The following is a 15,554-nucleotide window of genomic DNA, read 5'->3' as shown; positions in this document are numbered from 1 at the left end:
CTCCCACCGAGCTGTCAATCAGAGTCGGCGGGGGAGAATAAATTGCACGATAAATGTAAATATTTGCACAAATGGACAATTCACTGGAAACCACAGAGCAGCCCTGGTGGTGTCACCTTTAACCTGAGCAGCCCTATGAGAAAGAGCAAAAGCAGCAAGAGAAAAATTATATAAATTCACAACTTTTATAACAATATTTATTACTCATTCCGCATAATACAACAGAATAATATTTCACCTTTTCATTTTGATTCAAACCAAAGTAACTCCTCATATCGCGATGTCCCGAAATAGGGACCAGGTCAGACAGAGTTTTTTAAGACTATAGATTGTATATAAATACAATCTGTAAATAATTATTATATACGTTGTACATCTAACACATACAACTGGAGAAAAGTGACGCAAAATGTAAATGTATATATATATTTATGATAAATATTTGCAATGAAAGACTCACTCCCCCTGTAGATCCAGTTAATACTTTATTAGAATCTTTTTAATAATCCAGGAAACATAATCAAAATGTAGCATTTGATTTTTTACATTGTTTTACTCGCAACCTAATAACTAAACTACAAGATTACAAAAAAATGTGGCCAAAACTAAAACAGTATAAAACTGTGGCAGCACAGTCATGTAATCTTTGTTTTTCAATCACAAACTCCAGGTATGAATGAGTCATGTTTACAATTAGTGTTGCAAAATCATACCAGGCAAAAAGTGACAGTAATCATGACACAGCATTCAACTTCTCCCTAGACGCTCCTTAGAGGGCGTGAACACATGCAATCGAATAATCATGTGGTTTCACTTCTGACAATCTTACACTTTCTTGTATTCCCTGGTTTCCATAAAACTGATCGATAACATCCTGTGAGATACTATATTCTGTGTGAATATGTCAAGTTCACTGTCCTCCCTACATATAAACAAAAGCTGTCCATGTACCATTTGATTATTGTGTTTCCGTGGCAACCGTCATGCCATGCCAACTGTCATCATTGTATTTCATACTAAAGAGCTTGAAAATTTGTTATATCGTCATTGGTGCATAGAGGATTGTTCTTAATCAGGGGCAATGAAGGAGCCACAATTTACACAGAGGAGCGAATTATATGTCCAACATCCATGCACAGTTCCTGATTATGTAAGGTGCACAGGTCATTCCATGTTTACTGTCAGTTCTATCTCTTTTAGCAGAGCCACACATCATTGAATATATTTGGAAAAATGTTCCAAGCACATTGTGTACTTCAAAAAAGGGTCGAAAATAAACATTCTTAACTTATAAAATGTACTAATAGTATTGTAAGTAAGTGATAGTTTATTTTAAAAAAGAACAGACTACTGACAGGACAATGGTACTTCACATTTAAGCTGGGGTCAGTGCCCCCATGGCCTGCCCATGCATCCACTCCTGTATACTGTAGGCCTACTTGTGAGCATTTCTCTACAACAGCCCTTCCCAAACTTAAGAATGCCACGGCCCAATTTGAAAACTGAAAAATGTGTGCGGCCCACCCACACCTTTAATCACAACTATATGATCCACACACAGGACTAGAATCATACATATTATTAATTTTATAGCAAAAATAATTGTATATGAACGCAGGCATATGCAGTGCAAATCCAATAACATCCACATTTAAGCGTAACAATTTGCAAAGCAACCAATGTAAAAAAAACATGAAGTGCAAATAGGGTATTGTTAAAAATATATTCTTGCTGTTTGTATAACAAGCACAACAAGAATATCCGGGAGAAGACAAACACATTTGAGGCGTAACCAAATACACTTAAGGCCCCCAGGGGGATGTTGCCGCGTAGCTGGCTCCGATGCTCTCTCGGCGTATTTTTAAAAGATGCTGGAGGCTTGGATAAATATTGTCCATGTTTAGTTTGTAAATGTCGGCGGCGCACTTTACATGGTCCCAGGGTCTTGTTAGCTAGCATCTCAGCGCACAGCACACACACAGGCTTGGGGGTTGTCCTCTGGGCCAGCGACAGGTCCTCACTTAGTTTTTAGTTTTGAATGATTCAGTTTGACTTTCTGATTCCCCTTCGTCATCAGCAGCTTTCCTCTGCTCCATCTTGCTCGACCCAGCACACAACAAAGTTCTCCCTCACCTATGATTCCCCCACTAAGGATGCGTTCAAGTGTTAATGTGACGGTCAGCAAATACAACGACACCTGCTATATAGGTCAGATAAAATGAGAACAACGTGGAATTTAAATCTCATGTCTTTGTTTCATTACCTGTGATGATAACTTTTTTTTAAATCAATCGTAAATGTTTGGTGGTAATCAACGCTTACTTACAAATCTGAAACTTTTTTATCTATTTATTTTCTGATGACCTCTCACGGCCCACCTGCAGTGGCTTCACGGCCCACCAGGGGGCCACGGCCCACACTTTGGGAATGACTGCTCTACAACATTAAAGCTCTTGTCTACCCAAGAGCAGAAGTGCTAGTCTTGGCATGAATAGATTTGATTGACAGTGCTGAAACCTTGGCAGAGAATAATGTGTTCGGAAAGGGTCCCATCAATCATAGTCAGAAACTCAAACAGCGATTGCAAAACTTGGCTCTGGGCTGTGAGAATTCTTGAAATTTCACAGACTATGATTAGGTAACAGAAAAAAACGTATCTAAGTATCACCCATCTCGAACATCACATTTGCTGAATAATAATGCACAGTATCATTCACAAACATTAAGTCCTCCTCAGTGACCAACAGTTCTCATTGTTCAAATTATATAATCTTCAGATATGGATATTTCTTTTTACTGGTTTTGAATGAACCAGTTGCACAAGAAAGATCAGAAAAATGCGTCACTACGGTAGCACTTGTCCTACTTGCTATCATCATTAAAAAATACCTGTTTATGTTTCTGTAACATGATCCTCGAGGCTTAGGGTGAGGGTTGGTGAGACAGCAAATGGAGGTGGTGGAGATGCTTCTCTCTTTTCCAATAATGGTGTCAACAGTGAACCCAAACTGCATTGAACATCATGTGTTGGCTTATGGTTCATGTTACAGGCCTGGTGCTCTGTTTCTGCTCTCACAGTGCAGCCCCTCCTCACAGAGCTGAAATCTTTGACAAGCACTACCTCCTTGTATCAATATAAATATTTAAGCATACAAAAAGATAATGTAAAAATGATAAAGAGAACATTAGGCTGTATATGTGAAATGTTAACACCCTTTGGCACCACTGATGTGGAATTAAATACAGGAAGTGTAAAGGACATGGCTCACTATTCAAATGTGAGACAGAAATGTAACCCTCGAAAAGGCCTCACCCCTCTGATCGCCCACGTCTGCACTGAAGTGAACTCGGAGTAAACCTGTTGACCCTAAATCCTCAATGTTCTCAAGCCACATTCCAATATAAAGTACACTATGGCCTTTCAGGAATGTCCCAAGCATGAACACAAAAGCACCCAAATAGGCAGATGCACATGAATTAAAATTAAAATTGAGCCAAAAATAAGAGTGACTTTATTTTTTTAAGTAAAAGCATCACTTTCAGTAAATACATATTTTTTAAAGTCTCAAATTATTTAAAAAATGCATAGAAATGAATATAATAAATGACCACAGCTCAAAGTAGCGTATACACTTCATTTCTTTAATTTAAAATTTAATTTAATAACAAACAAAAAGAAAAGAAAAGACATGAGCAGTCAAGGAATTCATGCGCATTGACTTCCAGGAGAGCTCAGGCTGACAGCGTCACTCACAAGTCATATTTTTCATTTTCTTTTTTACAAAATAGTTTATTCATTATGACTGTCACATCCATGCCCATTCAACCCTCATCACGCCGACATCTTCCCGAGAGAATCTGTTTCCTTCACAACTGCACACAAGACTACTGAACACTGCGTGGTGTGTTTGAACACTCGTCACGGTCGCCTACTCCTGGTAGGTGACACTGCCGACACACAGCTCCAGCTTTCTGACGTTCACTGTTCTGTTCAAGTATCTGAGAATCACAGTGGCTGTAGTCACCATAACCTGGGCTGTCACAAAATCCAGGGGTGTTATTTCCATAGTACTGGGTAAAAAAGACAGTTGTGTCACAGATTTTGTATTTTATACCTTTTCATATAAAATATGTTTAGAAAAGGGCTAATGAAACTATCCCAACTGAATTGGCCCCAAAATGAAACTTCTGTCTAAAACGAATGAAATTGACACATATAACTATGCAGAGTTTTCTTTATCATAAACATCATCTGACCCTAATGATGCAAAATAAATGCAACATAACATTTAAAGTATTTTTTATTGTCTTTGCCAACACCGGCTTAATTTTGCTTCAATAAAATTATTTTTACATTTTTTGTTAAATTTTTTTACAAGGCCATGTTCCCAAATTTGCATTTTTTTAAACATTTTTTTCATTTTTGTCATCATAAAAGTTGATGCCCATTTCAACTGATAATCTTAGTCCCAAAAAAGTGGCTGTTGTTATAGCTGAGAACTAAGCTTCCTGCAACAGACAAGCTGGAGACCTGGAGACCTGTAGACATGTAAACTACATCATCACTATCAATTCAGCTCTTATATACTGACGGGTGCAGATGAAACTGAACTGGCTCTGGACTCTCGTGTTTTCCGTGTGGGCATGATCAGGACACAGCATGAAATACCGACCGTGGCTTCCGGCAATTCATCGTCATCAGTCCATTCATTGAGGTCGGGGTTGAAAACCTGAATGCATTTCTTGTATTTCTTCTCGCCCTCGTTCCAACCTCCGAGGAGATAAACCTTGTTGTTCAAAATGGAAATACCTGCCGTGCTCACCCCCGTGTGCAGGGGTGTGCAGTAGCTCCACTGGCCACTGTGAGGGTTGAAAGATTCGACGGCAAGGACATCCACCCTCTCCCCGCGGCCTCCCAGCTGGCTGCCGCCAATGACGTAGGCCCGGTCTCCCACGGTGGCACCGCAGTGCCAACCTCGAGGTGTGCTGAGGCTGGTCTTATCGTACCAGGTGTCGGTGGAGGGGTCATACGAGCACACAGCCCTGGAGTAGGCGTTGTTGATGTACCCTCCGGACACAAGGATCTTTCCAATGATGACGGAGCTGGCATGACAGCAGCGGGGCACATCCATGGGAGCTTTCATCTGCCACTGGTTGGAGGAGGGCACATAGCATTCCACAGAGGCCTGAACGCCATCAGAATTTCGCCCTCCGATGGCAAACAAGAGGCCATTGAAGGTGTTAAGGCTGAAGTGGGTGCGCTTTTGGATCATGCTGCTCAAGTGAATCCAATTGTTGAAGCGGGGGTCATATCTAAAGAACATGAGGGGACATTTAAGGTTATACTCAAACCCTATGTTAAATAATATGACAAATGTTGATTTTAAATCTTTGGTTCTTACCTGCAGAAGTTGCTGACAGCATGTTTAGCCTGGTTCCTTGCATCATTCTGGTCCTCGCCACCTGCCACATACAGGAAACCATCCAAGACTGCCACACACTGGTTAAAGCTCTTTGCCGGCATCTCTGTAAACTTATTCCACACGTTATCTGCATCTCTATAGAGGACATCTTTGCTGAGAGATTTCTCTGTCAGGGCAGGACGTCCGCCAACTGTGAGAATCACCTTGAGGCCTCCGCGGACCTTTGTTCTGCGTGACTGGAGGATGTTCTGTTGGTATGGCAGCAGATGGTAATTCATGGCATCAACAAGGAGACGGTGGCACTCAGAGTCTTGCATCATCCTGGGCACGCTCTGGACGTGATTCACCAGGTCTTGGGCAGAGATGGTGCCGAAGCGGATGTGGGTCAGGAGATCTGCTGCGTACTTCAGCCTCTTCTCGTCAAAGTCCAACCACTTCATGGCGATCTGGAAAGCCGTGATTTCGGAGGGCAAATGCAGGGAGTCGTCTGAGAGGAAGTCGCTGATCTGCTCGTAGGTGAGCTTCAGGAACTGCTCCATCTCGGAGAACTCAATGAAGTTCTCCCGCATGAACTTCTGGGAGGCCTCCTTGGTTTCTTTGAGACTGTAGGCGTCTGCAATATTGGCCACGTACATGCAATTCTCCACGCTGAGCTCCTGGATGAGGAAGTCGCTGCACATTTTCACCAGGGTGCCGATCTGCAGCAGGTTGGCGGCGGCGATCGTGCTGCCGATGCTGTAGAGTGACAGGGTCAGCTTTCCGGAGTATGCATACGTAATGGCAGTGGCGAGGCCGACCGGTGAGAGGTCAGTCAGGTCGATCTTCTGGAGGGTGGAGTCCTTCTTCAGAATGTTTCGAATGTACTCGCTGCAGGAGGCCATGATGACCTTGTGCACGTCGAATGACTTGGACTTGGTGGCTACTGTCAGATCGCAGAGGAAGCTCTCTTGCCTCATGCTGCTCAGGCCCTCCAGGAGATTCGGGGCGTACACTGAGTCAGTGACTTCAGTTGAGATGCAGCTGAAACCATTTCCTCCTTCCAACAGAGTATTTAACCCGTTGATCTTGTTGATGGGGCTGTCCTCAACCATGATGGTCATTTCATTTATGTCTCCTTTACTTTTCTTGGTGGTCTTGCTCTTTTTGGGTGCCATGGCTGTAGCAGCAGAACACAGCCCAGACTTTCTGAAAATATAAACACAGCATGTGAGATATTGTCTGAAAAGCACAAGTTGAGGATGATACAAACATGTGTCATATAAATCAGACAGATTAAGTTTATACTTAGGTGAATTATTCTGGCAAATAATGCAGTAGATCTTATTTAGTCTTTGGTCAAATTATTAGCAATTTAGAAGGAAATAAAGTACATTAAAATAGCCTATATTACTCTGACATATTGAATCATCTCATGTCTTAAGCAATGCATTTGCCATAATCTTGAGTTCCTTTGGTCTTTCATCTCGTGTGTTTTGTTTTCTTTGCCACATTAAACTTGTTGCATCTAAGAAGAACAGTTACATCTAGTGGATTTTTTTAGATACTACGCTGACGCTGTCATGTGCACCAGGTGAAGCTGGAGTGAGTGAGAGAGTGAATGCGTCAACATGCCACTCTTTGCATCTGTCACAGTTTATCAGCAGCATGTCCAGGAATAGCAGCGCTGGACGACTCTGCCATGACGTTCCTTTTATAGACTTTGAGACATGAGCAGCAGGCCTCATGTCCTTTGACTGTGTAAATTAACATAGTAACAAGCAATATTCTTTTCGTCATTTGTTGTGTTATTGTTTGTTTGAGGCTGATCCTGGATAATTATACGAAATCAACGATCTACATGAGAAAGAAAGTTCCAAAACACTCAAATCATCTACCCAAAAACATGAAGCCTCCTGTCATCATAGCTGCATAAAAGCAAATGTTTTTACTGATAGGTCAACAGCTTCAAACTATTTATTCACCTTTCGCAGGCCAAGTAAGCAAGAAAACACCAGACTTTTCCATTTTAGGCTGACTGACAAAAACTGAGCACCACGTTGTCTTTTCAATACTACTATCACACACAGTTCAATCATGGGACAAATCTCCACTTACTTGAGAATTGAAGCTGAGGCTGGGGAAGAGGGAACTTGTGCCTCCAGTTACTGGAGCAGGAGAGAGAGACCAGCAGTCACCTCAGCTGAAAGAGACATGCAGTTAACTCCTCCTCTGGGGGGGCCAGTGCCAATCAAGATTTGTGAAATGCATGTGGCAGAGAGGGCAGGGACCATGCAACCCCCCACCCAACATATAGTGTCCCACTATAGCCTCCAATGATGTCAACACACTGTGGAGGCTTGATAATTATTTCCTACAAGATGGCATATGGCGACATCCGGCTGTCTACTGTTTGCTATAAAAAGTGGTGGTGAAGTGTTTTGTTTTAGTTTATAGAATGAGACAACTTTTTTGTATATGTACTCTTCTCAAATGAAATTAAATACCTCATAATATGACTTATTATTTGATTGGACATGACCCTATATATGATCTAAATTAAGCCACTTCATTATCAGCACAGTTAATCATGTCATCCTGAAGCTTTTTGTGCAGAAGACACACACAAGTCTAAGACAGTGATTCTAAGTCATGCCTCCCTTCAGAAGCCAGACCCTGAGAGAAAAGGCAACTAATTTCAAGCTGAATTCTAGTGAAATAAACACAAGCACTATAGCATCAGCAGTCACTTGTTGTCTCTACATAAATCAAATTGATTTAACATATATACTTTTAAAAGTTTCCCCCTGGTTATCCACACTCCCCCCACTGGTAGTGGCTCTACATGCCCTCCCTGGGGGACCCCGTTCCAGTTTGAGAACCACTTAGAAAAAAGTGAATTCTGTAGTTGAGGAAGCACAAGAGTGTCCCCATCATCTATGTATGTCTAAAGCATTTGATATCGTTTAACTCATATTAGATGTCAGTGAATCCTTGAATACATTCACTTTCGGCAGAATATCTTAGAGCACTGAAGGTCATTCACTGTTTTTAAGGTCTGTGGTGTCACATTAGGAGAAAATCCCTGTGCCATCCATAAATCTTTTCACTTTTAATACCGATTGTTGCTTCTGATTTGAAGGATTAGAGTTTTTTTCATATATCCCATTACTATAACTATAAAACATAATTTACAGAATGGCTTTTACCTACCATGTAAACACAATAAGGGCTAAACACTGTGAGCAGGCTGCTATGGATACATCTATTATTATTATTATCATTATCATCATCATTATCAGTTACCTATTATATGTTGCAATGAGGAATCTAAGTACATTTTTGCATGGTTCTTTTAATTCATTGATGTTTTGAATTCTGTGGCAACATCATGTTCATGTGCCCACGTGTTGTGTGTGTTTTTATAGAAAGACCCATCCTCACGTTCATCATGAATGGTTGAATCATCTCCAAACCATCATCTCTGTCGCCGGTTCCGCCCATAATAATCGTGTCATCAACGTGCGCGCGCTGCCCGGTGTGTGTACGTGTGTGTACGTGTGCGTGTGGTTCTGTGGGTGGACGGCCTGCACGTGAGTCACCGTGATGGCCAGCAGCTCTGATGTGGTGAAGAAAGTCACGAGGTTCAAACTTCAGCTCGCGGACACAGCAGAGTCTGCGACGGTACATGCACATGGAGGAGGAGGAGGAGGAAGCTGCAGCCTCTGGGACACAGTTGGTTTAATGTCGCGATTCTTTGGAGAAGTTACAGAAAATACGTGATCATGAATATTAGGCCTGATTGAGTATTTGAGCATTTGAATTAACTCTATACTCCAATCACCGCCTTGAGACAAAATGTGCTTCTAGTTTTCAGGTCTAATCATTGGTGTAGAGTCCTCTGGTCTCATGTTGGACACATGTCTCCTCTGAGTGTTTTCCATTTTCACTTAGCTCCTGGGGTCTCCAGGATAATATGAGGACACAGGCTGACAGATCTGTTTCAGTCCCAGACATGTGCTGCTGCTTCACTGTGGGGGTTTAAATGGGGAGAGGCCTTGCTGCTAAAATTGGCAGCTCCTCCAGTTGTTCAACTTGTGGCTACCGTCCATCATATCCCCTGCAGGCTGTGACTCTCTGCAGGCCTCTTTCATTCACTTTTCACTCTAGATGTTCAATAGAAATCGGCCAATATTTTAAAGTGGTCAGAGGAAAGCAGAGTTAAATTAAGAAATCCAAATGTACAGCTTGAGAACGCCCTGTTCAGCCGCACAGTGAGACTTAACCCACCAGTACTTGCATTGTCCATTTATAGTTCGCAGTAAAAGGAGCAGCCTAAGTGGGTGTGTGAGGTTCCCATACATAGCTTCTGCTCTGAATGCAAAATCAGCAACTGTGGGGATCCTAAACCAGGAACACCATGTTTGGCCTGTCGGGTTTCCTCCACAATTTCGCAACTTTTTCTACATTAAACATGAAGTTTTGCCAAATACTTTTAAAAATGTTAGAAACGGCATTTAAAATATTAGTTACTTATGTGTTGATACTCTCTTTCTAGGTTCTTAGAATCTTGCAGAAACTCAAGGATTTGAATATCACACTAGAGGTTCTTTCTGTGAGTCTATGTTGCAAATTTTCAATTGATTTATACACATTCAATTTTCATTGACTGCACTGACCCAGTTCCTACATGTAGGAAACTGGAATTGGGAAAATCGTTAACTCCTTGCGCAGACATGAGAAGGCCGGAGAACTTGCCAAGTCGTTAGTTAGAGGTTGGAAGAAACTTCTTCCAACCTCCACTAAGGAGGGCACAAGGTGACGTGTATTTAACTTTCTATTTATATCTATGCATTTATTTTATATTGTTTTGTATTTGTTTGACATTTTAAATTGAATATATCCCCTTGATGCAGCCTCACAGAAGATGTGTCAGAGGTGTTTTCTGTGAAAGACAAACTGGACGACCAAAAGTGTCCGGACGCTGGAGCTTTGACAACAGAGGATTTAAACAACAACTGCGAAACATCTCACAGCAAGAGTCAGGATTCTTCAGATGAAGCCTTCGTCAAAACGGGGAGTAAGAAAGAGAAACAACGGTGTGAAGAGCAGAAAGGAAAAAAGAAGGAAAATCCAACAAAAACTGAACAAGTAAAGCAGCATATTTTCCAGAGTGATGTCTTGGAAAAGAAAACTGAATCAGATGAAATGGATGATTCTTTTGCTTCCAAGAAAAATGATCAGAGAGACAGAAAATCAAGAGACGGCAACAAAAACCCAAAGGAGGCTCATCTGAAATCCAGGTCTGATTCCAGGGAAAAACTGAAAATCAATTCTGACAGTGGAAGATTTGGCTCAGAAAAGGAGCCAAATAAGAAATTAAAGAAGAAAAGCAAAGAATCTTTTTCATTTGAATCCAGTGACAAATACTCAAAAGCTTTAAAACTGACGAATGTTGGAGATGACGAATCTTCAGGAATATCAAGGAGCTCAGAGTCCCGGAAGAGAAAAAGGAAGAAAACGAGTAAAGAGCGGAACCCTGCTCTCAACCACGAACAAGAGTCTGAGAATAAGGGATGTTCAAAAAACAAAAAGGCCAAAATTAAACCCAAAGATGAGGGAGGTCGCGTCGACCGAGAGGAGGCCTCCAAGTCTTTCGAATCGTTCTTGAACTATGACATGAACGTGTCTAAGAAAAAAGAACGATGTGGAGCGAAGAAACCGTCCAAAAAACTCAAGAATAAAGTAAAAGAGGAGGCGACGAAACATCCTGATGTTAAACTTTTCAAATTATCTGTAAATGGTAGTCCTCTGAAACAGGTACATTTGAGTAAGATCATAAAAGTTTTGCTTTTTTGAGTGTGTTGATCAATATTGATTAATAATCAATCATATCTCAGAGATTTCAGGATTCTGTCATGGAGTTGATGAGCATCCCTTTACCGGCTTCTCTGCCTGAATGCGAAAAGCCATCCTGTGTTGATTACGTTGACATAAAAGGTAGAGTCAGCAGCACAAATACACCTCTATTCTCACACTTTCTCATTTCGTTCCTCACACTTCTTCTTTTTGTCTCAAAGTCGAGAAAGAGTCGGATGTCTGTGACGTATCCGAGGAGTCCGCCATGTTCACTGGTCAGCGGCTCAACAAGAAGATGCAAGTGTACTCAGGCGCCAAGACCGTCTTCCTCCCAGCCATGCTGAGCTTGTACCAACAGTGTATCCGCACCCTCCAGAACAATATTGGCAGTGAGTAAAGGCCAAAGAACCCTCTCTGCACGGCTCTGATATGTTTTGTCAGTTTGTTGGATTTGTATTTAGGTGCAGGGATCTCTTCACAGTGCTTCATGAAACTGGCGGGGTCCCGTTTGAAATCCTCAAGCCGGTGCTGGAGAGGTGCATGCCGGAGCAGCTGCTACGCATTGAGGAGTGCAACCCAGTAAGAATGTGACTTATGAATACATTTTGTGGGGGGCACTTTATTGGGTACACCTGCTGAGACCCCTCCCAGGGCTGGAGGCTGTGCAAGCCATTGTAAAGGAAACTGAAGTCACTGTCATTTTCCTGAAACCATTTTAGAGCTGCATTTTCACTGCAGGAACTTTCTCCTGGAACTAGGAACCTTTGCAGGAATTCTTTTTTTCCCCGCCGCAGGGAGCAGGGTCTAAATTATGTTCCAGAAAATAATTTGAACCCCCTAAAAAGTCCATGCTTGGGGGTTAGTACTTAACAAAAGTAGAAGAACCTTTGGGGTGGGGCTAGCAGAGCTGAAGATGCCTGATTGGTCGAGTCCTCCAGTGTTTTATGTCCATCTCCAAAATAAATGTCCTTACTTTTAGTGTAACATTTTGTCTTTTGAATATGCTTTGTTATTAGTATTCGGCACAATTTTATTCTACATGTTTTTGGTTGTTGCCATTAGATTGATACAGTGCTGTTGTATAGTTTCCTGCATTACCACAGCCTGGTTGACTGAAATGGAATAGCATGTTGTTGCCATAGGTTATTAATCGGAAGGCTCATTTGAATAATCTCCTCTGGTCTGGTGGAAACCACTTTTTTTCACTTTCTACATTTTTGATTCATGGATCTTGATGAAAAAGACATGTTAAGAGGACTGATATTACATTTTTTGAAATTTGAGGCAGATCCAAATGAAAATCTGGACCTAGTGAATTTTTTCCAGTGTGGAATGTAGTAGATTATGATCTGATACTGTCATTGAGCAGGTTTATTTACGGTGGCCACTGAGTGTGTGTCTAGTTGAGTAAACAACTCCATAGAACTTTGGGGTAGAGATTGTCAACATTGTTTGCCATTAACCCTGTAACCTGTTTGTTTCCACAGATCTACGTTGGCGTGACAGACCATTTATGGGGTAAACACTGTCAGAGGGACTTCAAGCACTCCAGACTTCAGGAGTATGAATCGTGGAAGGAGATGTACGTCAGGCTGTCGGAGGAGAGGGAGAGGAAACTGCAGAGACTGACAAAAACCATTGTTTCTGCAAATTCTACTAAACCTAAAGGTGTGTGCTTCATACAGAATGTGGCTCTCACTGAAACTAAAGCTGACTGACCTTCAGCTGACTAGTTAATTCTGATCACTGTCAAAAAAAACTACATCCATTGTAAAATAAACCATGTAAAGTGAATATTTTATATAGATTGAAAAGTATTTTTGGTCCTAAATACATCCTGTACCCCTGTTTTTTTTCTCCAGGTCGGCAGGTGAAGATGGCATTTATTCACACTGTTGCCAAGCCACCGAGAGATGTGCGAATTCAGCAGGAGATTCATGGAACTGCTAGTCAGCAGCCTCATCCGCCCAGGTGCAGGTGGGTTCAGCATCCTAAATATAGACATATCTATACAGGTTCTGATCTCTCTTAATTTGTTCATGAAAATTACGCAATTTAGTTGTTTCCTAATTCTAAAGAATAATAAGCGCCGTACTGGGGCATTGCTCTAAATTCATCTTTGGTAAAGCCTGGACACCTGGTGAGAAATGTGGTCGCTCTGCTCCTCCTCTAAATAAAAGCCCTTAACTACACATTAACCAGTCAACGGCGGCAGCTCAGCAGAATCGTAACCTGTTGCATACTTGTGGCTGAAATGCTTTTTGGGTGACCCAAGCCAAAGGCAGGAATTGGAGCAATGTGCTGGATAAACTGGTTTTATTCTTGTTGAACACGGCCTGGGCTCCTTTTGTTGTGAACTGTTGCAACATGGGATGTCATGCTCACTAGCTGTGGTGTAATGCTGACATCTGGAGGTTGATGGAGACTCATTTTGTAAATTTCTGTGCATTGTTTTTTTTATAATTCTCTTGATTAAATTATGCTTGTGCTGTTATTACCTAAATTTCCAGTGTCAAGGTTGAAGACAACAGATTGCGGCCGAGTTGTAATGAGCCCAGCAGGCCCAGCAGCTCCAGTTCTGGGGGAAGCACTACTCAAGACCCCCGCAAAAAAACAAGTGAGCTGAACGGAGACTATTGTAGATGTAACGTTGTCTTCCAAACTGGTCTGATTGGCCTGTTCAGATATGTTATATGGTTTTTTTTTCTCCAGTGGTGTTCTTCAAATGAAAGCTATAACAACAAGTTATTTTACACCTTTTCTTTACCTAATTCATGTTCCCTGAGATCTGTAAAGTTGTATTGTTCTTACAGAAGTTGCTCCAATGATGGCAAAGTCCTTGAAGGCATTTAAGAAGCAGCTGGGACGAAGATAAACACTCTTACGTGAAGGACGTGGGAGAAGTGCACTTTATCACTGATTAACTTTACTAGGCCTTGTGTTCACCTTAGATCATTCTGTGTTGTTTGTCTTAATATAAAGGCAATAACAATGTTTTTTTTCCCATAACTGTGAATTGTCTTCACTATTAAAAGGACAATAAAAACTGCAAATTCACCTGATTTTAGACATTTCTTGTCTCTTGATGTGTTTGTGACAAAGAGGGTCAGGGGTGAGTTATTTGATGGGGTGGGGCTCCCTCTAGAGGATCTATAGATAAGTGTTATATTCTGTTCATTCACCAATTTTTCCTACAAACTCTTTGCTATACAAAAAATAAAAATCTGATCATCTTTATAAATAGAATTTTGATATGATGAATATATTTTTGATAACATTAATTTTACCTCCTCCAGCACTACGTAAAAAACCCTAAGTGTTTAAACAGACAACATGAAGTGTTTAATACATTGTTAAATAGTATATTGTAATATAAATCAGATTATTTTTTTCATGTACTTAACCTGTTTTGTTATGTACTTAGGTGATCTACCCAAACAATTATTTTGAAAACTGTCAAACTATGAAAGGAAAGCCTCTTTTCATTAGAACAATAAAAATCGATGATGTGGAAGGGAGGACTGCCATCTGCCATTTCTTTCTTCATTTCAAGGACCTTTCCTGTCTATTTCTGTTTTTGTGGACAGAGTTGAACAACTGTTTGAGGGAATATTAGAGGGAAGGTTCTGACGTTGCTGCAGCCTTCAGCGCCACCTATGGTGAACTGCTAAATCTGCATCATTAATCCATCTGTTTAATCCAATGGTTTGAGGTGAGCTGTTGTTTTAGATCTGTTGGACTTATAAAATATGTTGTATTAACTAAGTTAGTAAACATGATCTGTATGTTATGGGTGGGGAAACATATTTGCTCATGAAACTGTTTTTCAAGGCATCAAATATATATATATATATATATATATATACACAGACTGGTAATTGATAATATGTAATAGAGGTTGAGGGATATTGTATCAGAGCCTAAGCCCTACTAACCTTGGAGGATGGTTGCAAAATGACCTAATGCTGTCCGACCACAAGAGGCCCCTGCGACAGAGGGTTGGAACTGACCTTGACTTCTGACATGGAAAAGATCTGGCTTGGAAACATGAGTAAAATGATTTTTTTTCATTTAGAAATTGAAATGAATATAACATCTGTCATATGTTGTGTCTAGAAAGCTCAACAGTCATGCAGGATGTGACATTTTAAACATACTTTAATGCATATTAAATTAATGCATAAAGGCTAGATTACAAACTGACCTAACTGAAGGCAAATCATGAGGCAAATACCCAGGGGCCCCAAAAGCTGCTGCTTTGTGAAATACTGCATTTGTTTAATTGTTTTTTAATTG

The 15,554-nt window shown here is 41.0% G+C and overlaps 2 protein-coding genes across 3 annotated transcripts; one reads left to right on the top strand and one right to left on the bottom strand.

The window, feature by feature from the left end:
* Positions 1–3,621: 3,621 nt before the first annotated feature.
* klhl31 (kelch-like family member 31) lies at positions 3,622–7,675 on the bottom strand. Its single transcript, XM_035171756.2, has 3 exons — positions 7,518–7,675; positions 5,403–6,608; positions 3,622–5,313 (listed from the first exon to the last, which is right to left on the bottom strand). Exons 2-3 carry the CDS (start codon positions 6,575–6,577, stop codon positions 4,581–4,583), a joined length of 1,908 nt encoding a protein of 635 aa, XP_035027647.1. The 5' UTR covers positions 6,578–6,608; positions 7,518–7,675; the 3' UTR covers positions 3,622–4,580.
* A 1,202-nt stretch (positions 7,676–8,877) lies between these two features.
* On the top strand, positions 8,878–14,320 carry eloal (elongin A, like). Of its 2 annotated transcripts, XM_035171746.1 has the most exons (11): positions 8,879–9,083; positions 9,958–10,014; positions 10,096–10,217; positions 10,316–11,219; positions 11,300–11,399; positions 11,480–11,647; positions 11,740–11,837; positions 12,746–12,926; positions 13,121–13,235; positions 13,769–13,875; positions 14,072–14,320. In XM_035171746.1, the coding sequence occupies exons 1-11, from the start codon at positions 9,006–9,008 to the stop codon at positions 14,131–14,133; spliced, it is 1,992 nt and encodes a 663-aa protein (XP_035027637.1). In that variant the 5' UTR covers positions 8,879–9,005; the 3' UTR covers positions 14,134–14,320. The 2 variants fall into 2 exon arrangements, with proteins under 2 accessions (XP_035027638.1, XP_035027637.1); XM_035171747.1 differs by lacking the exon at positions 9,958–10,014 and having other exon boundaries at positions 8,878–9,083.
* Positions 14,321–15,554: the final 1,234 nt, after the last annotated feature.

This window comes from Hippoglossus stenolepis, chromosome 12 (assembly GCF_022539355.2).
Source record: "Hippoglossus stenolepis isolate QCI-W04-F060 chromosome 12, HSTE1.2, whole genome shotgun sequence".
Lineage (NCBI taxonomy): Eukaryota > Metazoa > Chordata > Actinopteri > Pleuronectiformes > Pleuronectidae > Hippoglossus > Hippoglossus stenolepis.
This window is presented reverse-complemented; position numbering and strand designations above follow the sequence as displayed.

Bases quoted from the DNA above. Each gene is read 5' to 3' on its own strand.
- klhl31 (XM_035171756.2), bottom strand. From the start codon at position 6,577: ATGGCACCCAAAAAGAGCAAGACCACCAAGAAAAGTAAAGGAGACATA. The intron at 5,314-5,402 runs GTAAGAACCAAA...CATGTTCTTTAG, and splicing joins GCTGTCAGCAACTTCTGCAG to ATATGACCCCCGCTTCAACA.
- eloal (XM_035171746.1), top strand. From the start codon at position 9,006: ATGGCCAGCAGCTCTGATGTGGTGAAGAAAGTCACGAGGTTCAAACTT. The intron at 10,218-10,315 runs GTGACGTGTATT...CCCTTGATGCAG, and splicing joins TCCACTAAGGAGGGCACAAG to CCTCACAGAAGATGTGTCAG. The intron at 13,236-13,768 runs GTGGGTTCAGCA...CTAAATTTCCAG, and splicing joins CCTCATCCGCCCAGGTGCAG to TGTCAAGGTTGAAGACAACA.